This window comes from Prionailurus bengalensis, chromosome C2 (assembly GCF_016509475.1).
Source record: "Prionailurus bengalensis isolate Pbe53 chromosome C2, Fcat_Pben_1.1_paternal_pri, whole genome shotgun sequence".
Taxonomy (NCBI): Eukaryota; Metazoa; Chordata; class Mammalia; order Carnivora; family Felidae; genus Prionailurus; species Prionailurus bengalensis.
Window position 1 is genome coordinate 49,668,760 of NC_057350.1, and position 26,162 is coordinate 49,694,921.

Here is a 26,162-nt window from a genome sequence, read left to right on the forward strand (position 1 = left end):
ACCACAATTTCTTTATCCATTCATCAGTTGATGGACATTTAGGCTCTTTCCATAATTTGGCTATTGTTGAAGCCTCTCCCATTATTATGTCACTCACCAGAACAGTAAACATTTTGTTTTTTAAGTTTATTTATTTATTTATTTATTTATTTATTTATTTATTTATGTAGAGAGACAGTGAGCATGGGCAGGGGCAGAGAGAGAGAGAGAGAGAGAGAGAGAGAGAGGGAGAGAGAGAGAGAGAGAGAGAGGAGAGGGAGGAAGCCAAGCATGTTCCACACACTGTCAGTGAGGGGTGGATCTTACCCACTGGGAGATCATCACCTGAGTCAAAATTAAGAGTCAGGTGCTTAACTGACTGCGCCCCCCAAGTGCCCCAGAATGGTACATTTTTTAACCAAGGATAAACCTACCTTGACATATCATCACCCAAGGTCCATAGTTTACCTTAGGATTCTCTGTTGGTTTAGTATATTCTACAGATTTAGACAAATGTGTAATGATAACTGTCCATCATTATAGCGTTATACAGAGTATTTTCTCTCCCTAAAAATCTTCTCAGCTGTCTGCCATTTCTTTTTGATTCTTTCTGGGAGTTTCTATCTCTGTCTTTACAGTGCCTATCTGTTCTTTCATGTTGTCTGCTTTTTCCCTTAGAGGCCTTATAGATATTAATTATACTTGTTTTATTTTTTTATTTAAAAATTTTTGTATATAATTTATTGTCAAATAATCATACTTGTTTTAAATTACTGGTCTGATTATTCCAACAACTCTGCCATAGCTGAGTCTGGTTCTGATGCCTTATTTGTGTTTTCAAACTATGTGTTTTGTCTTTTAGTATGTCTTACAATTTTTTGTTGAAAGCTGGACACGATGTACTGGGTAAAGGAAACTCTGATAAATAAGTTTTTAGTGGTGAGGTGTGAGGGAGGTGAAGCGATTTATAGTCCTATGAGTGACTCTCAGTCCTTTAGGGAGCCTTTGGTATGGGGCTGTGAACTTCAAAAGTGCTTCTCAGTCCTCCCCCAACACTCTTTAAGCTGGATAGATGGTTAGAATGGGCTGGAGCTGGGTATGTTCCCTACCCCAGTTTGGTTAAGTTCTGATAAAACCCCAATAGATTAGGCTCTGGTAAAATAGTTTCTCTTGGGGGCAGGCCTTGTTAAGAAGAACAGAATGCTCTATTATATTTCAAAATGATTCCTTTTCTTCTTGTTTTGCTGGAAGTCTGATATTTATTACAGGAACTTGATTGAGCTCCCAGAGGTGAGATCCACAGTGTGGAGATCTCCTTATGACTTTATTCCTCATCCTGATGTCACTGTGTTATAATAAGATAGCCCTGTTAAACTAGTAAGCTCTGGGTTTTGAGACAATGTCATACCAAGTAGTTTTATTAAAATTAAACTGAAGCAGAGATATATTTGGCTGATATAAGGAAATTTATTATAGCTGTGGTTTCTGTTTTTATGTTTCTGTCTTCAGTACTTGGACCATGAGACTGTTTCAGCCACATTCATCGACAGCAGTGGACAGTTTGTTTCCTCCCAGATGACAAGAATTAGCCGGAATCCTTACTGTGGCTATGAGCATCAGACTCTGTCCAGCCGGGAGCGCACAGAGGAGGACTCCCTGCTGGCTGCCTTACAGTGGCAGGTGCCTGATGTGGGTCCAGTCCCCTTTGTGAAGAGCACTGACCCTTCTTCCAGCTACTTTGTTATCTTGAACTCCGCAGCCTTCTTCAAGGTGGGAAGCCAGCTAGAAGTGCTGGTTCATGTGCAGGATTTTCAAAGAAAGCCCAAGAAGTATGGTGGAGACTACCTGCAGGCCAGGATCCACTCCCCTAAGCTGCAGGCAGGGGCTGTGGGCAGAGTGGTAGACTACCAGAATGGGTTTTACAAGGTCTTCTTTACTCTGCTCTGGCCAGGCAAAGTTAAAGTGTCCATATCTCTGGTCCACCCCACTGAGGGGATCAGAGTTCTTCAGCGCCTGCAGGAAGAGAAACCACACAGAGTCTATTTCAAGAGTCTCTTCCGTTCAGGAAGAATTTCTGAAACCACTGAGTGCAATGTGTGTCTTCCTGGGAGTCTTCCCCTGTGTAACTTTACAGATGTCTACACTGGAGAGCCCTGGTTCTGCTTCAAACCAAAGAAGCTCCCTTGCAGTAGCAGAATTAACCATTTCAAAGGTGGATACCTGAAGGGCCTCCTAACTGCTGCAGAGACCGCTTTCTTCCAGAGGTAGGTGTTTCTTGTTCCAGGGGATAATTTTAAGGTCCTTTTCCACTGTTTTTGTCTCAATTAGGTGACATCATCCCATTTAGAAGACTTTCTTGTTTTGGTTATTTGCTTCATATAACTTTCTGAAGTTGGCCCTATTTGGGAGAAGTAGCGAATAGGAAAATAAATAAATACTTATATTTTGTGAATAGTTTTTATTTTTATTTATTTATTTTAAAGTATTTTTAGATTTTTAAAAATGTTTAAGGGATCTGTACACCCAACGTGGGGCTCAAACCCACAACCCCAAGATCCAGAGTTGCATGCTCCAGTGACTGAGCCAGCCAGTGCCCCCTTGTGAATAGTTTTTAGAAAGTGAAGCTTAGAGCTTCTTCTAGTTCAAATTAAAGACCTTTTACCCTCAGATTTATGTTTTACTTCAGAACTACATAGCACATGGATAACTATATAAGAAAGATCACTTATTCACAGAACAGATGAAAAACATCGCCCAAGAACAGAGTGACAAGAGGTCTTGTAGTCAGGACACTGTTTTATCTTCATGTCTAATAAGCTAAAAAAATTTCAGGAGCACCTAGGTGGCTCAGTCAGTTAAGCAGCCTACTCTTGGTTTCATCTCAGGTCATGATCTCACGGTTTGTGAGATTGAGCCCTGCTTTGGGCTCTGTGCTGACGGTGCAGAGCCTGCTTGGGATTCTCTCTTTCCTGTCTCTCCCCTGCTTGGGCTTTCTCTCTCTCTCTCTCTCAAAATAAATAAATAAACTTTAAAAACATTTTTAAGTGACATATTATCAGTTGTTAAAATCATATACTGATAGGAAAAGGACTATGAATATGACAACATTGCTGGGTTGACTTAACGATAAACATGGGAAACCAGGAATATCACGGCAAACTATTTTTTAAATTAACAGTTAGGGAAATTTTTGCATTATTGTGTACAAATTTCTCTTGTGGAACATAAGTGTAAAACTTTTTCAGCGGAAAATGCGGAATAATGTGCAGAGTGGAATGTATGGGATCAGTATGGATTAAATGTTTTCTTCAACATTTCGTACAGTTCTAAAGTAAAATAGCATGCCTAAGGAAAAAAATTATAAAAGCCATATGGCCAAAAAGTCCAATTACTTGACAGAATGTAAAAATGCCTTTTATTTTTTTATTGAAATAAATACTTAAAAATACTCCTTGGTGGAGAGGTAGTTTTGTTGAGTACCTCTGGGCACCCGTAAAAATTTTATGTTTTATGCCCACTTCTTACTCAGTGAGGGAAATGTTCCTACTATAACGTATGTAGGAGCTTCTCAAACAAAGCTCTGATTTTTCATTTCTGGAGTCTGCTTTTGGTCGTATCAGTTTTAAATACATGTTTGCTGGACTGATGCCATGCTTTTAGAGGGATGCTCTTAGATGCCAGCAGAGGGAGCACTATTCAATGTATTTACTGTACTGTTCTTCAGAAAACTGTCTAGTTTGTCGTGTGGCTGAGTATACAAGGACTTTAGCTTTAGTTTTAATCCTGGGTTCAATTTCAGACACGTTATTTATCAATGACGGTGAGCAGATGATTTCAGGTCTGTGTACTTTTTGCCTATGTGTGAAGACTGCTCAGTTCCTCCCCTTTAGGGTTGTGTTGTCAGTCTCCTTAGTGGCTTAGCAAAAAAGAGGAAGCACAGCTTATAACTTACTGAAATTCCATGTGGAAAAAAGTGGGAGAAAAATTTGAGAGTAAGTGTAAAATTTAAGAATATTCCTGACACTAAATCCTACCATTAAAACCAGAAAACACCTGTGAATCGTGAAGGATGAAATAATTATGTCTCTGTCCTTACTTGCACATCCTGGATGAGGCTGACTGATGGCACTTTGTAGTAGAATCATTAAGAAATTCTACTTACCTAGAAGTTTGATGATAAGATGTTGCTTGAGGTAACATTTTTGGGAATCAAACATCTGATAGTTCTGCTACTGATTTTTTTTTCTTGCATTGTTTATTAGAATTCTGAAATTTTACATCAGCTAACTAAAAAGAAGAAGATTGAAATTGATTTTTTGAGGTGTCCTTGGGTATGCTTTTTTGAGCTCATGGCCTGAATATGTTAAGCTGATACCCATTTTTACCTTTTTTCCTTGGTGGCTCATAGCATTGCTTAATTCAGAAAGGATTAAGCTTAGCTTTGGTCTTTGGTTCTCTAAATAACAGTTGGACAATTAAGGTGATCTAATCTTTGTTCTTTACTCCTAAAAAATGTTGGTTTTAGAAAGAACAACAGTACTTTGCTTAAAAGATTCTATTAATATAAAGGAAGGCTTTTTGAAAGAATGAGGTTCTCACATGAAAAGCTTCCCATATATTTTAGCATCATTTCATATTTTCTTTTTTCTAACTTTGTGCTTAAAAAAACTTTCAAATCATTAGAAACACTGCAAGAATAATAAAAATGAACATCCATATAGCTTTAACTTAGATTCACCATTGTTAATGTTTTGCCACATTTGCTTTCTCTCTCTTTCTCTTTGTATGTGTGTTTATATACATGTCTGTTGATGTATAATTATCCCCCTTCCCAGAGCATTTGAGAGTAAGTTGCAGGCAACATGGTGTTGCACCTCATGGGTATGCATCTCCTGGCACATGAACTTTCTCCAACATATAACTGTAACATATTTATCACACTTGGGGCATTTATCATTAATACAATACTATTATTGAATATACCGTCCATACTCAAGTTTCTCTGATTGTCCCAATAATGTCCTTTATAGCTGTCATTTTTATTTTAACTAATCTAACCTATGATTACTTACAATGTGTTTAGTTATCCTTTCTTTTAAATTTTATTTATTTATTTTGGGAGAGACAGAGAGAGAACACAAACAGGAGAGGGAAAGAGAGAGGGGGGAGGACAGAGGATCTGAAGGGGGCTCTGTGCTGACAGCAGAGAGCCCCATGCGGGGCTCGAACTCACAAAATGTGAGATTGTGCCCTGAGCCAAAGTTAGACGCTTAACCAACTGACTGAGCTACTCAGGCACCCTCAGTTATCTCTTTAATCTTTAATTTGGATGAGGTTTCTAGCTTGTGTTTTTTTTGTTTGTTTGTTTGTTTGATTTTTTGTTTATTTATTTTGAGAGAGACAGAGACAGTGTGAGCAGGGGAGGGGCAGAGAGAGAGGGAAAGAGAGAATCCCAAGCAGGCTCCACCCTGCTATTGCAGAGCCAGATGTGGGTCTCAAACTCATGAAGAGATCATGACCTGAGCCAAAACCAAGAGTCGGACACTCAACTGACCGAGCCACCCAGGCGCCTCCTCTAGCATGTTTTTCACAACATTAAGGTTTTGATGTCACTGCTTTGTAGATGTCCCTTAATTTGGATTTGCTGCTTTATTGTTTCTACATGACCAGATTGAGGTTAAACATTTTTACAGGAAAATTACAAAGGGCAAATTTTCTTCTTTTCCTTATCTTAAAGCTCTCCCACGAAAGCAGTTTATTTGTGCTGTTTTAAACGTCATGTTCTGGGGCGCCTGGGTGGCGCAGTCGGTTAAGCGTCCGACTTCAGCCAGGTCACAATCTCGCGGTCCGTGAGTTCGAGCCCCGCGTCGGGCTCTGGGCTGATGGCTCAGAGCCTGGGGCCTGTTTCCGATTCTGTGTCTCCCTCTCTCTCTGCGCCTCCCCCGTTCATGCTCTGTCTCTCTCTGTCCCAGAAATAAATAAGCGTTGAAAAAAAAATTAAAAAAAGTCATGTTCTCTCCTAAATGTAACTTATTTAAACTATTTTCTAAACATACAGTTGACCCTTAAAAGTCTCAGGATTTAGACGTGCCAACCACCTGCACAGTCAAAAACCTGCTATAACTTTTGACTTCCCGAAGACTTTACTAATATTCTACCATTGACCAGAACCTTTACTGATAAGAACAGTTGATTAACACATATTTTGTATGCTGTATGTATTATATATACTGTAGTCTTATAGTAAAGTAGGCTAGAGAAAGAAAATGTTAAGAAAATCATTAGGAACAGAAAATACATTTACAGGACTGTACTGCATTTATTGAAAAAATCCATGCATAAGTGGAGCTGCACAGTTCAAAGCCATGTTGTTCACACAAAAGACCTTGAATAGTCAAAGTAATATTGAAGAAGAAAACCAAAGCAGGAGGCATCACAATCCCAGACTTTAGCCTCTACTACAAAGCTGTAATCATCAAGACAGTATGGTATTGGCACAAAAACAGACACATAGAACCAATGGAATAAAATAGAGATTCCAGAATTGGACCCACAAATGTATGGCAAACTAATCTTTGACAAAGCAGGAAAGAATATCCAAAGCAGGAAAGAATGGAAAAAAAATAGTCTCTTTAACAAATGGTGCTGGGAGAACTGGACAGCAACATGCAGAAGAATGAAACTAGACCATTTTCTTACACCATTCACAAAGATAAACTCAAAATAGATGAAGGACCTGAATATGAGACAGGAAACCATCAAAACCCTAGAGGAGAAAGCAGGAAAAAAAACCTCTCTGACCTCAGCCATAGCAATTTCTTACTTGACACATCTCCAAAGGCAAGGGAATTAAAAGCAAAAATGAACTATTGGGTTCTTGTGAAGATAAAAAGCCTCTGCACTGCAAAGGAAACAATCAGCAAAACTAAAAGGCAACCCACGGAATGGGAAAAGATATTTGCAAATGACATATCGGACAAAGGGCTAGTATCCAAAATGTATAAAGAACTCACCAAACTCCCCACCTGAAAAACAAATAATCCAGTGAAGAAATGGGCAGAAGACATGAATAGACACTTTCTAAAGAAGACAACCAGATGACCAACAGGCACATGAAATGAAAAGATGCTCAATATCACTCCTCATCAGGGAAATACAAATCAAAACCACACTGAGATACCACCTCATGCCAGTCAGAGTGGCTAAAATGAACAAATCAGGAGACTATAGATGCTGGAGAGGATGTGGAGAAAGGGAACCCTCTTGCACTGTTGGTGGGAATGCAAACTGGTGCAGCCGCTCTGGAAAGCAGTATGGAGGTTCCTCAAAAAATTAAAAATAGATCTACCTTATAACCCAGCAACAGCACTGCTAGGAATTACCCAAGGGATACAGGAGTACTGATGCATAGGGGCACTTGTACCCCAATGTTTATAGCAGCACTTTCAACAATAGCCAAATTATGGAAAGAGCCTAAATGTCCATCAACTGACAAATGGATAAAGAAGATGTGGTTTATATATACAATGGAATATTACTTGGCAATGAGAAAGAATGAAATAAATTATATATATATACACACACACATACATACCTGTGTGTGTGTGTGTATAATAAAGATTGAATGTTAGTTTCAGAAAAAAAATAAAGAAATAATGGCTGCAAACTTCCAAAATGTTTGAAAAAAAGAAATGATCCTCTTGTAGGCAGCAAAAAAAAAAAAACAAAAACCACACACAAAAAAACAAAACATGTTGTTCAAAGTCAGCTGCACTGCCTTCCTTGTTTCTTGTCTCCCCATTAGAATGTCATTTCCCTGAAGGAGGAGATGCTGTGTGTCTTGTTTATTGTTACATCCCTGACATCTAGGACAGTGCCGGGCCCATAGTAGAAGCTTAAAAATTATATTTTTATTTTATTAAAAAAATTTAATTCCAGTGTGGTTAACATACAGTATTATATTAGTGTCAGGTGTATAATATTGATTGTGATTCAACAGTTCCATATATTACTCAGTGCTAATCAATAGAAGTGTACTCTTTAATTTTCTTTACCGATTTCATTCATCTCCCTGCCCACCTTCCCTCTGGTGACCATCAGTTCTCCATAGTTTTTTGTACTATCTGTTTTTTGGTCTCTCTCTTTTTTTTCCTTTGTTCATTTAGAAGCTTAAGAATTATTTAAGAACATATCTCTTTTGAACTGATTTTTGATAAAACAAAATATTGTGATTCAAGTTCACATATCAAGAATTTGGAAAGTTAGCATTTTATTTTTTTGTCTGTTTTTGGCCTAAGTGTAAGAGGTAATTGTTGTGACCCAGTTTCTGGCATAGTTATACCAAATTTCCAGTACTTTTTCCCTGGACTCCACACTCTCCCACTTTTTCACACAGCCCTCCATCTAATATTGTCCAAGCATGGACTCTAGCCCAGGGCCTGTGCTAAGTGCTGGAGACAAAAGGTGAGTGAAACACAATCTGTGTCACTGAGGAGTATGTTTTAGAAAGAGACACTACAGGGCCATACCAATGGTGAACAAAGTCCTGAAAGAGCACATATCTGGGGACAAGTGTCTCTAGTAGGACTCATCTCTGTTCTGGGCAAGGCCTAAGGAATCTGACCTGTGATTTAATGCTACATAGATTTATAATCTGAAAATTAGATAGTGACAGAATGGACATTCTCATCAGTGTGAGCCATTTTCCGAGTCCAAGGGGAATAAAGAATTTAAACCAGAATTTGTCATTTTAGAGATTATACTCTCAGGGCTATGTGGTGAAAAATTAAAAACCTATTTAATTTCTATTCATTTTATATATCCACATAACCTGCTTATTTTAAGAGACCTGGTTTATTAATTGATTGTGTTGAGTAGCATTTATAAGAATATTTCATCTTAAGGTTCTGTGAAATCCTGTTATTTTAATTTGCAAATGAAGATACATATTAGAAAGTAAATGTTCTCAAATCTAAACTTGTATTCTTCTTATTCCTTTTAAAGTGGTGTCAATATCAAAATGCCAATCAACTCCAGTGGACCAGATTGGGTGACTGTGATTCCGAGGAGAATAAAAGGTAAAAAGAATGAGCTTGATGATTTGTTGTTTTTCTTGCTAAATGGGTTGAGGCTCTGTGGTTTCACTAATGTCATGAAAACTTCTTTCCTCCTTTTAATATGCCATGGTTACTTCTGGGCACAATTGAAAATACTAAAAGAGCTTTTTAATTAAAATAAATCAGACCTTATATGCATAATCTTGGGCTTTGCTATTTATACTCCTGTGAAAGTTGTCTTCTTCCCCTTCCCCTCTCTGGTTGGCTGCTCAAGAGACTTCGGTGCTATACTGTCCGATATGGTAGCTACTAGCCACACATGGCTATTTAAATTTAAATTAATTAAAATTAACTAAAAATTAAAATGTAATTCTTTTTTTTAAACAAAATTTTTAATGTTTATTTATTTCTAAGAGAAAGAGAGAGAGAGCCAGAGCACAAGCAGGGGAAGGGCAGAGAGAGAGGGAGACACAGAATCCGAAGCAGGCTCCAGGCTCTGAGCTGTCAGTACAGAGCCCGATGCGGGGCCCGAACCCACAAACTGTGAGATCATGACCTCAGCCAAAGCCGACACTTAACTGACTGAGCCACCCAGGCTCCCCTAAAATTTAATTCTTAAGTCACACATCCTCGGGAGCCATGTGTGGCTGGTGGCTACCATGTTGGGCAGCATTTTATATGGAATGTAGTGTATCCATCATTGCAGAAATTCTGTCGGATATCACTACTCTAGAGTTATCCAAGAAACGTGTATGAAATCGGCAAGGAAATTTTTAAAATCAAAAGCATTATGTTACTGAACTCTGGTTTTCTCAAAGTGTGATCTCTGCATTAGCAGAATCAGCTAGAATTGCAGATTCTTAGGTCTTACCTCAGGCTACTGAATCAGAAACTCGGGCGTGGGGCCTAGCAATCTGGGTTTTAGTAAACCTTCCAGGTGATTTTGATCCATTGGCATTGGGTATTGTTAAAAGTAAAACAATATAGAGTAAATGTATGTGTTCTGTTTTAGCCACGGTGACTTTTAGAAAGAAAGGATGAATATTATTAAGGAAACTTATGCAGATGGCAAGGCCCTTTTGGCTGTTGAAAGCATATATGACAGTATATATGGTAGATATTGCACAGATACTGGCAAACACTATTGCCATAGGGCCTAGGCGTGCAATACATGTGAATCTAGCCAGGGTGGGTATTAGTCATAGGCATGCCTTGTGTGAATGGTGGGGGAAGAACCTAAGTGCAAGCACAGCCTGTCTACAGCTCTTGCTGCTTTGTTGTGCAGAAATATGCTCAGATGTATAGGGTTTCTTTTTTCCATGAACAAAAATCAGAAGTCTTAATCCTTAATCTTTCAATGTAATATCTCCAGATTTCAAAACATTGGCATCCAATTGCAAACATTTAAAATATCGTGTGGGCTAAATAAAATTATTGTCTGTGGCCCAGATACAGCCAGGATACTGCCAGTCTATATATCTCTGGTCTCCACTATCATGTGCCACAAGAAATCCCAGTATTTGCCTAGTGAAAAGCTGTATTTTATTTACTTGAAGCCAGTGAGTTACTAATTTTAAAAGATTCATATATGAAACATCATTAACAGAAATACTTTTATTTGCCTTTATTTGTCTGGGCCTCAACCTCCGTGTCTATTCCCCCTAGTCCTGCACTCCTCATACTGTATCCTCCTCTGCCCTAGCCCCAGTCTTCTGGCGTGGCTGCCTCATCCCTGGGTGTCTAGTGGGATGGTCAGCGGGTGGAGTTTTGGATGGTTTACCTGCACCTGACAGGTCTCGATGTTCAGCCAGTAAGTGTGGGTTTGTGATGTACTGTTCTGTTTAGAGAGAACTAGTGAGAGAACTAGAGAGATCTGGTGGAACTAGTGAGACTTTTGATGGATTTTTAGAGGAAGAAAGGAACCGTGAATCAATAGGAGAATAGCTTGGCTTTGAGAAGACCCCCTCAGAGCAGGTACATTACTGGAAGGAAAAGAGAAGGGAAATTGCTTTACATAACATCAAAGACACCCAGCCTTGGAGGACTTCACTGCAGTTCACTCTCGTGACCAGCAGGGCGCACTCAAAGACCCTAAACCAAGGGCTCACATGCCTCCCACCTTCCCTCCCTATGTTCCTCCCTTCATTCCTTTCTTTCTCTTTTTTAATATATATATATATTTTGTTTTTGGAATATTTTAGACTTAAAATAAGTTACAAAAATAGTATAAAGTTCCTGTATAGCCTACACCCAGCTTCCCCTTATGCTAACATCTTATATAACCACAGAATACTTCCAAAACTAAGGTTTTAACATCAGTACAGTATCATTAACTAAGCTGTAGAGTTTACTTGGATTTCATGAGTTTTTCCACCAATGTCCTTTTTCTGTTTTAGAATCCCATGCAGAATCCCAGGTTGCATTTAGTCACCATATTTCTTTAGTCTTCCTTCTGTGACATTATCTTGACCTTTACACTTTGAAGAACTTTGGTCAGATATTTTTTAGAATGTTTCTAAATTTGGATTTTTAAGTGTTTTCTAATGATTGGAATGAGAGTATGCATTTTTGGAAGAATAGCACAGAAATGATGTTGTGTCCTTTATAGGGAGTACATGATGTCAATATGTTCTGTTAACAATGTTAAATTTGATCACCTGGTTAAAGTGGTGTCTGTCAGGGTTCTCTTCTCTGTATTCTGGGGAGATACTTTGAGACTGTGGTAGGCTGAATAATGGCCCCCAAAGATATCCAGATCTTAATCCCTCAAATTTGTGAACGTTGCTATATATGGATGGCAAAGGAAATTTTGCATGTGTGATTAAGCTAAGGGTCTAGAAATGGGGAGAGATTATCCGGATAATCTGAGTGGGCCCTAAATGCAGTCACAAGTGTCCTTTTAAGAGGGAGGAAGAGGGAGATTTCATACAAAAGCAGAAAGCAATGTGACAATGGAAGTAGAGAGAAATTTGAAGATGCCATGCTGCTGGCTTAACAAACGGAGAAAGAGGCCATGAGCCAAAGAATACAGGTGTGGAAGAGGAAAGGGAACAGATTTCTTCCCTAGCTCCTCCAGAGAGAGCATGGCCTTACTGATACCTTGGATTTGGTATCGGTGATACTGATTTTGGATTTCTGGCCTCCCTCCAAAACTGTAAGAGAATAAATTTGTGTTGTTTTAAGCCACTGAATATGTGGTAATCTGTTATAGTAGCCACAGGAAACTAATACAAAGACATCCTGGATGTCTCTGTATTCCATCAGGATGTAAACATCCTATTTCTGCTTATACTTTCACCCACTAATTTTAGCATTCATTAATAGATCTTGTCAGCAGCAATTATTTGGGTGGTATTTAATGGTGACTTTCTAATCTCTCATTTCTAAGACATTTATTAATTTGAATTTTTCTGTAAGGAAGAGTTGTCCCTTCTTTCCCATTTATTTAATTATGTCCATGTAGACTCATGGCTCATGATTATTTATCTCATTTTTTGGATTATTACCGAATTCAACTGTTATTTATTTTGTTGCTCTAATTGCTCCAATTTTGGCAATTGCGAACTTTTTCAATTTGGCCCCTATGCCCCTTTGACATGCTAACGTATGTATGTACCTATGATACATATATATGTGTATATATATGTGTGTGTATGTATACATATATGTGTATATATATGTGTGTGTGTGTATGTGTGTGTGTGTGTGTGTGTGTGTGTGTACACATTTTTTTTCCCTTAAGCACTTCCTTACTCTCTGACATGTTTCACACCCATTTGTGTGTTATTTGACCTAGACTTGGAAGGGTTCATAGTCTTTCCACTTTTATTATTTTACTTATGAATCCTATATTTTGAAGGGTTTTATTTCCCTATCAACATTTAAAAAAAGTATTAGTTAATTGATTTTCCTGCAAGTTAAACTTATTCTAAGATGCATATTTAGTCTGCTGAACTGTTTGAGATTACCTGTCTTCCCCCATGCATGGGTATAATTCCAGTCAAAAGCAAAGAAACATAGCTTTTAATTAGATGAAAATAGCTCATCAGGGATAAGTATCTGGTTTCTGACAGGCTTTCCCAGTGTCAGAATTGCTGCTGAATTTTTATTAGTACCTGTACTGTGGTCCCTAGATCATCATAGCCTGATAGAAGCCTTGATGGCTTCTAACCTCATCAACAACTAAACTAGAGTTCATATTTTGGGGAGAAGCTTACTGAGAGTTTGGGATAAAACTAGATTTAATAGCAACAGAATAAGCATTAACATCTTTGTAGCCTTTTGCTATTTTCTTTATCTTTTAAAAAAATTAATTAATTATATTTTAGAAAGAAAGAGAGCCAGTGGGAGAGAGGGCCAGAAGGAGAGGGAGGGAGGGAGGGAGGGAGGGAGAGAGAGAGAGAGAGAGAGAGAGAGAGAGAGAATCCCAAGCAGGCTCCACACTCAGCACAGAGACCGTTGCAGGACCCAGGCTCAAGCCCACAACCCTGGGACTGTGACCAAAGGTGAAATCAAAAGTTGGACACTCAACTGACTGAAACACCTAGGCGCCCCTTTTCTTTATCGTTTGAGGTGTATCTTACGTACAGTATAGTACGTGGATTGCAAATATATAGTACAATGGAATTTTACATTTGTATCTGTAACTGTGGTAGGCTGAATTCTAAGATGACTCCCACTGATCCATGCCTTTATATAATTCTTTTTCTCTTGAGTGTGGGAAGGACCTGTAAATGTGATAGTATATCACTCCCATGACTTTAAAAAAAGAGATACTATCCTGGGCAGACCTGACTTAATTGGATAAGCCCTCAATAGGGACCAAGTTCTTCTTGAAGAAATTCAAAGTGTGAGAAGGCTTCCATGTGAGCGGGACTCTTTGTTGCTGGCTCTAAAGATGGAGGAGGCCATGTGGCAAGAAATGTAGACAGTTTCTAGGAGCTGAAGGGCATTCCCTGGCTGACAGTGACCAAGGAAACAAGAAACTCAGTATTATAACCACAAGGAACTGAATCTGGCCAGTAATTGAATGGGGTTGGAAGCAGATTTCTCTTGTCTACAGAAAGGAACACAGTCCTGCTGTCAACCTGATTTCAACCTGTGAGACCCTTAGCAGAGAACCCAGCTATGTCATGCCCTGGACTCTTGGCAGAACTATGTGATATTAAATGTCTCTTGTTTTTAAGTTACTAAGTTTGTGGTGATTTGCCATGCACCAATAGAAAACTAATACAATTACTGCCACCCATACAAAGATATAGAATGTTTAGAACACATAGAATATTTCTAGCATTCCAGTGTTGCCCTTTATGATTAAAAACTATTAATACTACTACAGTATTGAACTTTCACAACAGCCCTTCAAAGTAACTAATAATTTACCCATTTTATAGGTAATTGAAGCAAGGTCCAGAGACTGATACGTCATCATTTTGACATCTGCTCTGTGTCTGATGCTAGACTAGACTCTGAGAATACAGGAGATGAGTAAGATGAGAGTTTTAAGTGATTTCTGGGGTCTCCTATTGGAGACGTGGAGTCAGACATAAACCAGGACCTCTGACTCGAGTCTAGCCCTTTTTCTGCTATCCCTTAATATGCTTGGGAGGTGTGGGGGAGGATGTCTTAACGTTTGGGTTTGTCTGCAGTAGTGGAGTTCATCAACTCTCTAGTTTCTAAATGCATCCAAATGGTGGAGTGAATGATAAAATAGTGTTTTATGTTGTTCGATGAAAACCATACTAATGACTTTATGGATGAGACCTCACTATGAGGTTGTTTAGAAAATGGAAAGGTGCTATCACAACAAAGTGGACAAAGCTACTTTAAAAAAAAAAGGCTTATTATTTATTTTGAGTAGGGGGGAAGAGAGAGAGAATCCCCAGCAAGTTCCGTACTATCAGTGCAGAGCCCCAGCAGGGCATGAACTCAGGGAACTGTGAGATCGTGACCTGAGCCAAAACCAAGAGTCGGATGCTTAACCGACTGAACCACCCAGGCACCCCTGGACAAAGCTGTTTTAAAGACAACCACCTTCAGTTGGAAAAAATACTTGGTACAGAATACATTTTATTTGGTTAACTTAGAAAACCAAAGGGCTCATATGCTATGTAAAATCCAACCGACTGATATCATTTGGGGGTAGGAAGCTCCCCACAACTGTATCAGTAGTGAAATGTATGCCTTTGTAAACAGGACCACCTTTACCACTAGCTGGCTCTACGGCTCTCTGGGAAACTTCGGCAAGTGCCTCTGTGACGTACTGTCTTCACCTTTAAAAGACATTTGGACTAGCCATTATCTGAGGTCCTTTCAGCATTCTTTGAATCTGTAGGTATTTCTATCTGTACCTGTTTAGCTTCCCTCTGGAAAATGCTTAGGTTTTAGGGGACTAAAGTATAAAGAAAAAAAATTAAATTCCCAAGGTTTTCCAGGGGGAGACTCAAGGGTAAACTCAAGCTATAATAACTACTGTGTAGCCAGGACTTCTCATAGTCCCAGTGCTTGACAAGTTGTACCTGAACAGCTCGACACCCGCTGTCCTCATTTCTCATCTCCCTGAGATGGCACCCAAGCGTTCCGGTGCTAATTGTGTTCCTTGAGGAGAGGAATTGTTTGACTCTCTTTCTTTGTCTTGTCTTGTTTTTTCTCTCATGAACTATATACTCCCCATTGGCCTGCCTTTTACTTTTCTTACTTCTACAGATAATTCTATGCTATGAAGTTAAGGGACGTGTGCACTAACATGCACTCACTCACACCTCCCAGTCTTAATTCACACTGTCTCCCTCTCACCCAGCTCTTTCTAGATAGTTAAGGGAAAATTTTTTCTCTGCTCTTCTCTTGTTTTGTCCCATTTGTGGTCCAAATAGTCCTCGTTTTGGCTAATGAATGACATGGGATGACACCCTTTGGAGAAAACTATAAGCTATGAGTTTTAAAGAGAAGCCAAGACATTTTAGAGAAGCAGGGACCTTAACTTGCAGATAATTGAAGCTATCCCTTCTGATTTTGCATAAAGATCTTATCTGCTTTTGATAACCATCCACAAAAACTACTTCCTTCACCATCAGTATTTAAGAAAACTGTAAAATCTAAGCAATAACTCCGTTTTGTTTTAAAACTATTTTTGGGGCGCTTGGGTGTATCAGTCAGTTAAGTGTCTGACTCTGTTTTGGCTCAGGTCATGATCTGATGGTTTGTGAGTTTGAGGCCCTCATCAGGCTCTGCGCTGACAATGAGGAGCCTGCTTGGGATTCTCTCCCTCTCTCTCTGCCCTTCTCCGGCTTGTGCTTTCTCTCTCTCTCTCCCCTTCTCTCAAATAAATTAAAAAAACCCACAAAACTATTTTTATTCCACATGTATAGTTCATTAGGGGTTATATTATTGATTTAAGAGACTTTCATATCTTATGTGAAAATGCATTCCAAGTTCCAAGAAATGCGGTCTTTTTAAAGAACTTCAGACTGCTTAAAGTCTTAATAAAGTAAGAAATGTTTTTGTCTCCGCTGACCATAAGAGGGCAATGTAGGTACATGCATTACACTTTAAAAATCTGCTCTGTTATCTAGTGCTGCATGTGTGAAGAATTAATGTCAGTTCAGTAATTGATTTGCTTTGCTTGACTTAACTCTGGTAGTAAATAAAATTAACATTTGAATGGAAATGGTAATTGTTTCCTGTGTGATATACACTTTCCTTTATAACATGTATTTGGCACAGAATAGCCAAATCTTCTGAATTACCATGGTAAAAAGTGTAACTTCAAAATCACTTTTAATTCCCCTTCTAGTAGATGTTTTCTTTGGGCCCCAGGTGTCTGCTCTGGAGCTCCCTGTCTGTATAACCTTGACAAGATGATATAATGAGGAAGCTTTGGGCAAGCTGTGGTAACATAGTAAAGTCATACTTGGTAACATGTGGAGAAACTGTTTATGAATAAGCCAAATAAATATTTACCCCCCCCCTTTTCTTTTCTTTGACAATAACATTTTCCAAGTAAAGCTTTTAAAAATGCTGTTTACTTTTCAGCTTAGGCCCTGAACCTTCAAAGAATTAGCAGATGGCTGAATTAAAAGGTTAAATATGCACTATCTGTCAAATAGGGCATCTTCTTTGAAGGGAATAAAACCAAAATAATTTTGAGTATTATCTTATAATATCAAGATAATAAGCTGAAAATAGTCACAAATATGGGGCTCAAATTTAGATTTCTGAGTTGTATAAACATTTGGATTTTGAATTGTGGTTTAACAGGTGAGACTGGAGAATTACTGGATTATGATCAAGGTTTAAGCTTTGGGGTATGTAAGGAAGTGATGTAAAATAATTGATGGTATTTGAAGATTGTAGATTTGAGTGTTAGAAACAAGTAAGTGTACACCTTCAGGAAAAAATCCAAAAAGAAAATGGCTGACATCTACAAACCTCTGTTTTTGAGACGTGGTATATATAGCACAGTGGTTAGACCATGGGCTTTGGGGCTCACCTGCTTGGATCAGGTCTTGGCTTTGCTGCTTGTTAGCTCTGGATCTAAGTCAAGTTGCTGTTCCAAAAGGCAGGGTTAACACTAGGACCTACTTTAAAGGGTTATTGTGAGCATCGTATGAGATAATATATTTAATTGCAGAGTAAACTCTCAAGAAATATTAGCCATCCCTGTCTGTTTATTTTGAAGCACTTAAAGTGTGTTGTTTCTACAACAGCATTTTCCAAGGGAGGTGTTAGGGAAGAAGGATGTTGACTTTCCCTTTGAAGGGTGTCCTGCCTCTTGTGTCATGTGTAGCTGGGCTACAGCCATGAGTACAAACTGCTGCTGCATTTTAAATATTGCTCATTGTAATATTTGTACATTCTTCTGAACCTTTTGTAACGTGGGGAATAGTTCTTTAGAGTGTGTGTATTTGGTTTCTTCGCTGTATTAAGTGGTGGTTATCTGAATTACTATTTGATTGCAGGACCCATGGGTTAAAATTTTCCTTTTATTGGGTTGAGGAACAGTGGACTAATATTACTATGCGTATGTAAAATATGAATTTAAGGTGTTACTTGCCTCATAGGCCTTTGGATGAGAAACTTATTCCGGGAAAATGCTAGACAATAGTTAATGTCTACACATTTCCATGGTATTTGCCTGCCTTTATTTTTGACTTTGATAAAAACATGCATAATCAGAGGGAATGCCCAAAGTCCCCTTTTTGCCTCTGTCCACCAATAATACCCTCACACACATTTCACATCTTCCTATTTTTGTGCAAAGGAGAACCTTTTGTAGCAAGGGGAAAGTCTGGGATTTCTTTGAGATGTGATGGCAGGAAATGTTACCCAGATACCAGCACGCTAACAGATATAGGGCTATAATTTTGTTTCTTGGAACATTTTCCATGTATGGTTAGTTGGAGGAGACTTTCAGAATATCTAATTTTGTTTCCTTTTTCTTCTCAGAAACCAACAATCTAGAACTATCTCATGGCTCAGGAACTTTTCCTTCTGGGTATTATTATAAAGATCAGTGGAGGCCCAGAAAGTTTAAGATGCGCCAGTTTAATGACCCTGACAACATTACAGAATGCTTACAAAGAAAAGTGGTGTATTTGTTTGGTGACTCAACAATCAGGCAATGGTTTGAATACCTTACTACGTTTGTTCCAGGTTGGTACTTTGCATTTTGTTTCATAATTCTTTTCCGCATGCACAAAATCAGCTTTCTTCACTCCAGTGCCCGAGGAAGGGCATCAGGTGAGGAAGTAGTTATTTCTCTGTAGGACTAAACAGGTGTCCTGACCCTGGAGAGATGTGTGATGGTTTCTGATCCATGGTGGGGTTGTGATGTATTGATGGAAGCACTGGAATTGAAGTTCATACCACTGATGAGCTGTGTGACCTTGGACATGTTATTTACTTCCCAGGCTTTATTTCTCCATGTGCAACGGGGCAGCTGGACAGAATCACCTTATAGGTGTCTTTTACTTCTGATATTCTGGGCTATAAAACAGAGGTGGACATTTTCAGCTGTTTCTCTCCTAGTTCTGTTTAGTCAGACTTCAAGTTTAAAATAGATTTAACTGGAAGGAAGCAGCCAAACAGATTGTGGTCCATTTTAATACATCCATGCAGTATATAGCCTTTCCGGTGTCATCTGCTGGGCATTCCATTGATATGATTCTGAGATGAGCTGGCTCCTACTGAGGGAGTCTTGGTAAGTCCCAGCATTCTTAGCTTCCTGGTGTCACTGCTGGGCTCCTGGGGTGCCCTCCAGACTCTGAATAAAGCCGCACTCATTGGAAGGCCCTCCCTTATTCAAATGGGCCTTTTCCTCTTTGTGGAAGGTGTGGATGGAGTGAGGAGGAATGAATTTCAGGTAACAGTACTAAAGACCCTGCTTACAATTGAGAGAGCTGATAAATAATTCCATGGGAACTATTTTTGAGGGCTATACATGGGCAGGACTTTCCATAAAGCAAATTCCCATAGTTTGTTGTGAGTTGTTGTTGGTGTTGTTTTTCTCTTTTATTTTTTTTACACTAACCTCATTTCAGATTTAATTTTTCAAAGGAACGGAAGAAGTAGATATGGTCCCCAAAAGTGGAAAGTTAATTCCAGTTTTTGTTGTGCTTTTGTTTTTTTATTGACACAAGCATAGTTGAGTTTGGTCAATAAAGCATAAATTAAAAACTAGGAAAAGGGATATAATTTGTATGGCATAATGCTAAGCATGTTTTGATGCTGACTAGGCAGGGCCCTCCAGAAGTCTGTAGTTGTTTGTTTAAGTTCTAATGACAGAGCTCAATATTTCCGTTCATAGCAGTGATCACATTGAGTGTCATAATTATTTTCCACTGTATCCTTTGCAGATAGATTTTCACCTGATAAAGCCTTGTGCTGGTGCTTGATTTTAATCAAATGAAAAAAAATGGTAGCTTGAGCTTGTTCAGTTTAAATGGAGCCAAATGCTAAGTAGTAATGATTTAGGTACGAAGATCTGGAAGAGGAGACTAGGACTGCATGGAGAGAAGAGTGAAAACTTTAACCCTTAAGAAGAATGTAGGACAATTAGGGTGTGATGTTAGTTCTTCAGAATTGGCTGTAAACTCCTTGAGAGCAAGGACTGTGACTTATCCATCTGAGCAGTGCTGGCTAGTAGCACTACAGTGGCTGGCCCTGAATAGGTACTTAGGAAGTGTTAATGGACTTGGATTGCCAGAAGTTACTTAGTCTGTTCTCTGTAAGGCACTTGTAGGAACATTCAGGGATATGAGACAGGCCCTCTTTCCTTATGGGGCATATGCTAAGTGATGAATTTTACAGACAGGGTTTTTCAGAAGTAACAAAAGAGAAATCCTGACTGATTCCTGGGACCTTCAGAAGACCTCAGAAGAGCTGGACTTTGAAACACAACTTAGATAAAGGAGAGGGAAAAGTGAATTCTAACTTGTCTGCTGTCTTTGTTATTCTTGTGACAGAGATAGACATTCTGTAAGACATTAATATGATTTTCCACCCATAGGGTGAAACTGAAAGTCAAAAGAAACAGGGTTGCTTGTTTCTTTCATGTATTTCAAAAAGTATTTGGTTACTGTTACGTGTTTACTTAAAAAAGCACAAGTTATAGCCCTCATCCTGGAAGAAATAGTATTTATATGTTAGAATAGTGATGTATAAATGCCAAATTGATTTTTAGATATTTAGCAATCAGTGCCTACAGGAAGATTTCTTGACCTAATGGTTAGAAGTAAACAGGTTATTTTGCTTCTGAGGTATATAGACATACATATAGAATCTATTACTGATGGTTTAAATAATATGTTAGAATAAAGGTCCATTGAGGCCAGTGAAATAGGTATTACCTTTACAGTTGTACCATTTTGTTGTACTTTTGTGGTACTTTTATTTAAAAAAAAAATTCTCTTAAGCCACTAAGTAAAACATGATCATAATATATGTGCTTGTTTTGAACATTTTTATGAATTTGAATTTTCCTTGTTTCAGATTTAGTGGAGTTTAACTTGGGTAGTCCCAAGAATGTGGGTCCCTTCCTTGCGGTGGACCAGAAGCACAACATCCTGCTCAAATATCGCTGCCATGGTCCACCCATCCGTTTTACAACCGTCTTTAGCAATGAGCTTCGTTATGTGGCAAATGAGCTGAATGGCATCGTGGGAGGGAAGAACACAGTGGTTGCCATAGCTATATGGTCTCATTTCAGCACCTTCCCTTTGGAAGTGTATATCCGGCGGCTCAGGAATATCCGTCGAGCAGTGGTCCAGCTCCTGGATCGAAGCCCTAAGACTGTGATAGTCATCCGGACAGCCAATGCCCAAGAGCTTGGGCCTGAAGTGAGCCTTTTCAACAGTGACTGGTACAACTTCCAGCTGGACACCATCCTTCGGAAGATGTTCTCAGGGGTTGGAGTGTATCTTGTTGATGCCTGGGAGATGACCCTGGCTCATTATTTACCCCACAAGCTACATCCGGATGAAGTTATTGTGAAGAACCAACTGGACATGTTCTTGTCCTTTGTGTGCCCCTTGGAGACCTAGCTTGCCCTGGAAGGAACTGGAAGAATCACATTTTCTGCATTAGAGACAGTTTATGGGAGGCCCCATGGAGATATTGCTGCTACTGATATGTACAAAATTTCAGAAAGAGCTGGACTTTATATAATGATTTGTAAGGAGCTTAGAAAATGCAGGTTGCATTTATATCTACCTACAGGATTTATTCCAATCTTTACATAGCCATGGGAGAACCATTATTAACAACATCTACGCACTGTATTGCCCTTATAACCAAAGATGCTAATGAGTGTGTTTGAATTAGCCTCTCCGGAGAGGGGAGATTACTATGCTAAAAACTGAAAAATGTTCTGACCTAAATGGTTGGTAGTGGAGTGTGTGTAGCTTATCTGGTAAGGGCGATTGTGCTTATCTGCATGAATAGCACGGTGGGTCCATCTTCAGTGTGATGAACTGATGAGGCTTATGGTTAGGGGCTCCTGTGACACACTGGAGCCTGCTGTGTCTCAGGAGTTTCTCTTGATTCACCTTTTTTGAATTACTTGAAAAGGCCAGTATCTTTGGTTAGAATTTTTTAGTGAGAACATTTACAGTGTTCTGCTTTTATCTAGAAAAGAAGCAAAAGGAGAATACGAAAGCGGTTAATATGAAATCTGTGTGTTGCACTGATACTTGCATTGGGCGGTTGTTACTTACTTGATTCAGCTAAATTTTACATGACGAATACTTTAAAATAATCACTTTTGGAACTGGAAGGGGGAAATGTATAAATGGAAATTTATTTTTGTGTTTTGAAGTTTGAGGGTTTTAAGAATTGACTTTTACGTAAAGAACGCCGTTGTTTATTATAAACTTGTACAAGTTACTTCCATCAATTTCAAGTGTTTCTTTTTTGGTTGTTAGTTTGGATCACATACCAACATTAGAAATGAAAATCTAATTAGAAGTTAGATATTGAGATCTGTAACAAGTATTTCTTGATGGGGACATAAGGTACACACATTCTGTCATGCTTGGAAGTAAAAAACTGCTATCTTAAGATACTATCAATTTTACTTGACTGTCTTTGCCTTATTAATTTTAAATGGGTTTAGGCTAGCATGGGGCCATTTAGTAAGCACTCTTTTCTTTTTGAGCCAGAATGGATTACAATCTAGTTTTAGTTATCCCTAAATGGACATATGAAGAGACTGGAGAGGCTTTAGAGATGAAGACTGATGCTAAAAGCATTCTCTTAGGAGAATGGGTTGAGGAATTTGGAGTTAAGAAGTTTTTTTTAATGTTTATTTATTTTTGAGAGAGAGAGACACAGAGTGTGAGTGGGGAATGGGTCAAGGGATTTGGGGTTTAAAATTTTTTTTAATGTTTTTTTTATTTTTGAGAGAGAGACACACACAGAATGTGAGTGGGGGAGGGTCAGAGAGCGAGACAGACACAGAATCCAAGCAGGTTCCAGGCTCTGAGCTGTCAGCACAGAGCCTGATGCAGGGCTTGAACTCAGCTGTGAGATCATGACCTGAGCCGAAGTCAGATGCTTAACTAACTGAGCCCCCCAGGAGCCCCAAGGAATTTGGAGTTTTAGCTTAAAGAGTGTAGGGGCGCCTGGGTGGCTCAGTCATTAAGCATCTGACTTTGGCTAGGGTCATGATCACCTGGTTCATGAGTTCGTGCCCCACATCAGGTGAGCTTGAGGCCTGCTTCAGGGGAGCCCTGCTTCTCTCTCTCTCCATACCCCTCATGGGATTCTCTCTCTCTGCTCCTTGATCACTTGCACTCTCTCTCAAAAACAAACAGACAGACAAAAACAAAAAAACTTCCTTTCTTAGACTTGAGGGCCATCTTCAAATTTGTAAAATATATATATGGGGAAAAATATTTTCAAATTATTTTGAGGCTAAGTCTCACCAACAAGTAGTTAAACATATTAAGATTGCTTAATTTTAATGGTCTTTAAGCTTTAGTGTCTGAGAATCGCCTGGACTATTTGATAAAAATACAGGATGCCTCTGGGAACTGTGGAATCAGACTTTGCTACAAGCATCCAGTGATTTTGATGCAATGGCAGTATTCTACACTTTGAGAAATACCAACTAAGGGAAGAAGGAAGATAGAACTAAGGGAATAATATTGCTTGTCTATTATTTCCTGGGCTTAATCCCTAACATTTAATCCTGATCACCATCTAGTAGTGTAGGTGATATTAGGTACATTTTATAGATGAACTTGAGTTTGGATTTGAACAAAGGTATGTGAGAGTGCATAGCCCTTTGCAACTATAACTTGTTGGACTTTTGTAAAGAGAGACGTTCTTTTTCATATAAGGACTTTCGAGCATTTTCTAAAAGATTGCTGGAGGAGGCTGAGGCATCATCTTCCCAGGAGAATTTCAATTTCCACTGCCTCTCCAGGGCTTTGGAGTGACATTTCTTGTTTGTGCAAATGGTTTCTTGTGACCTCGTCCAGCTTCTATTACTTTTTGATTTAGTTATAAAAGGTCCTAAAGATTTGATGACATAGTTTCTTGACGTATTCTAATTCACTTTGTGCCTTTTCTAATTTGTCTTTCTATACTGTGGTGTGGAAGTTTAAAAAAAAATGCCTAAGTGTGGAGTTTGGAATATTACCTAAATCTTTCTCAGAACAATTAGATATAGTATTTTAATTTCTTCTGAAAAGTGTATTTTAGGCTAGTACCACACAGTTGTAAATATTAGCATGCCAGCAAAATAATATAGTTTTATATATTTTCCATTATAAATATAAAAGACATCATTGTTTTTAGAAACTAAAATCTAGACAAAGAAAATCTATGCAAAGAATCTATAATTCTATCATCTGAATGTGGTACGCATTAGCATTTTGGTATATTTTCTTCCTGGTTTTTTAAAAACCACATAGCTATAAACACAGATAATATGTAATTTGTATCTGTGTTTTTTTATTTAGCATACAAATATTTTTCTGTGTTAAATAGTCTTCATAACTGAATTATAAAAGTCTGCCCAACAGTTTAGCTAATGATACCATTATTTACATAAGTCGGCCATTGTGGTTGGGCATTTAGGTTTAAAATAAAATATTAAGGGGTGCCTGGGTGGCTCAGTTGGTTGAGCATCGGACTTTGGCTCAGGTCATGATTTCATGATTTGTGGGTTTGAGCCCTGTGTCGGGCTCTGTGCTGACAGCTCAGAGCCTGGAGCCTTCTTTGGATTCTGTGTCTCCCTCTCTCTTTGCCCTTACTCCGCTCACACTCTGTCTCTGTCTCTCTCTCAAAAATAAACATTAAAAAATTTTTTTAAATAAAATATTAAAATGGGCTTATATGTAATTTCTTTGGATTAAATGTCTTATAGGTTAAAATTCATATGGATTTTTATTTTGGAATGACAGCATTAATTTCGCTTAGTGGATCTCCTCATTTTCTAGAACTCGATTGGTTTGATGCTATTTGTGAAAGGAAGAATCCATAATTAGGCCCTTCTATGCAAATTATATTTTTTAGAAGTTACCTTATTAAGGGTGACCTTTCATTAGCAATACAAAACAGACCTTTGGTGTTCTGGTATGATCCATTTTACCATTCTGAACAACCACTATTTTATTAAATACCAGTTGACTAACACTTCGGGGTTTCAGGTATTAAGTTTCAGATTGATACATTGGGGTGCTTAAGAATATATGGTAAACCTTGACATATCCATGTTACATGCCAGAGGTGAGTCTGCTTCTGCGCCCTATTAAAGGAAAAAGTTATTACTGAGAGAGGCACAGGGAAATTAACACCCCACCCCCAAAAAGAGTGCTCAGCATTACCTTTGGGTTAATTCAGTTTATTAACAGTAGCTAGTTGCTCATGCTAGAAATTCCACTTAAAATTTTTTTTTTTTTAATGTTTTTATTTATTTTTGAGAGAGAGACAGTGCTAGCAGGGGATGAGCAGAGACAGAGAGGGAGACACAGAATCAGAAGCAGGCTCCAGGCTCTGAGCTGTCAGCAGAGAGCCTCACACTGGCCTCCAACTAGAAATTCCACTTTAAATGTATTCATTCCCTTGTGTTAAACATTATTCTCTTCAGTTTAGGTCTAGAGTGCAGTTCTCAGTGCCCTTAGAATGCCTGACTGTTCAATGTACACTAAACACGATTTTGAAGGTGTTCTTTTTCTCTTTGAAAGTGAGACCACAGTCCCTGAGTAGGAGGAGCACCTAGGAATTGTGGGAAGCTGGGGTGGTGGTGGCGGTGGAAGATAAAAGAGTTGCTGCAGGCGGAAGTTTATGGGATAGAAAAGGTAGAAGGGCAGAAAGTGAACTTTCTAATCTGTGTCTTGAAAATGCAATTACATTTTAACTGTTTTAAAAAGTGTGAATTTAAGTATAATATTTTCCTTTATAATATTCTCCATCAAATGAGAAGTCAGACTTCTTTGAAGAAGGGCCTTCTGTTAAAGTTTTAAGGACCTTCTGGTGTTCAGCTCCAGATGCCAATTCCTATGGGAGAATCAGACATTTCCTGTCTAATTATAAAGCTGGATCGGAACTGTAACACTGCTGGGGGGAAGGGGCGGGAAGCAATGCAGGGAGTAGTTGTTAAGTGTCCCAGAAGGAAAAGGAGTC

The 26,162-nt window shown here is 38.6% G+C and overlaps 1 protein-coding gene across 1 annotated transcript in view; it reads left to right on the top strand.

The window, feature by feature from the left end:
• The window catches only part of NXPE3 (neurexophilin and PC-esterase domain family member 3), a 42,385-nt gene extending 19,785 nt beyond the window's left edge, over window positions 1–22,600 (top strand). Inside the window, exons 3-6 of the mRNA XM_043594045.1 lie at window positions 1,489–2,243; window positions 8,983–9,056; window positions 18,480–18,686; window positions 21,024–22,600. Of these exons, the coding sequence (XP_043449980.1) occupies window positions 1,489–2,243; window positions 8,983–9,056; window positions 18,480–18,686; window positions 21,024–21,574 (1,587 nt within the window). The 3' untranslated portion in view covers window positions 21,575–22,600. The remainder of the gene's footprint in view (window positions 1–1,488; window positions 2,244–8,982; window positions 9,057–18,479; window positions 18,687–21,023) is intronic.
• Window positions 22,601–26,162: the final 3,562 nt, after the last annotated feature.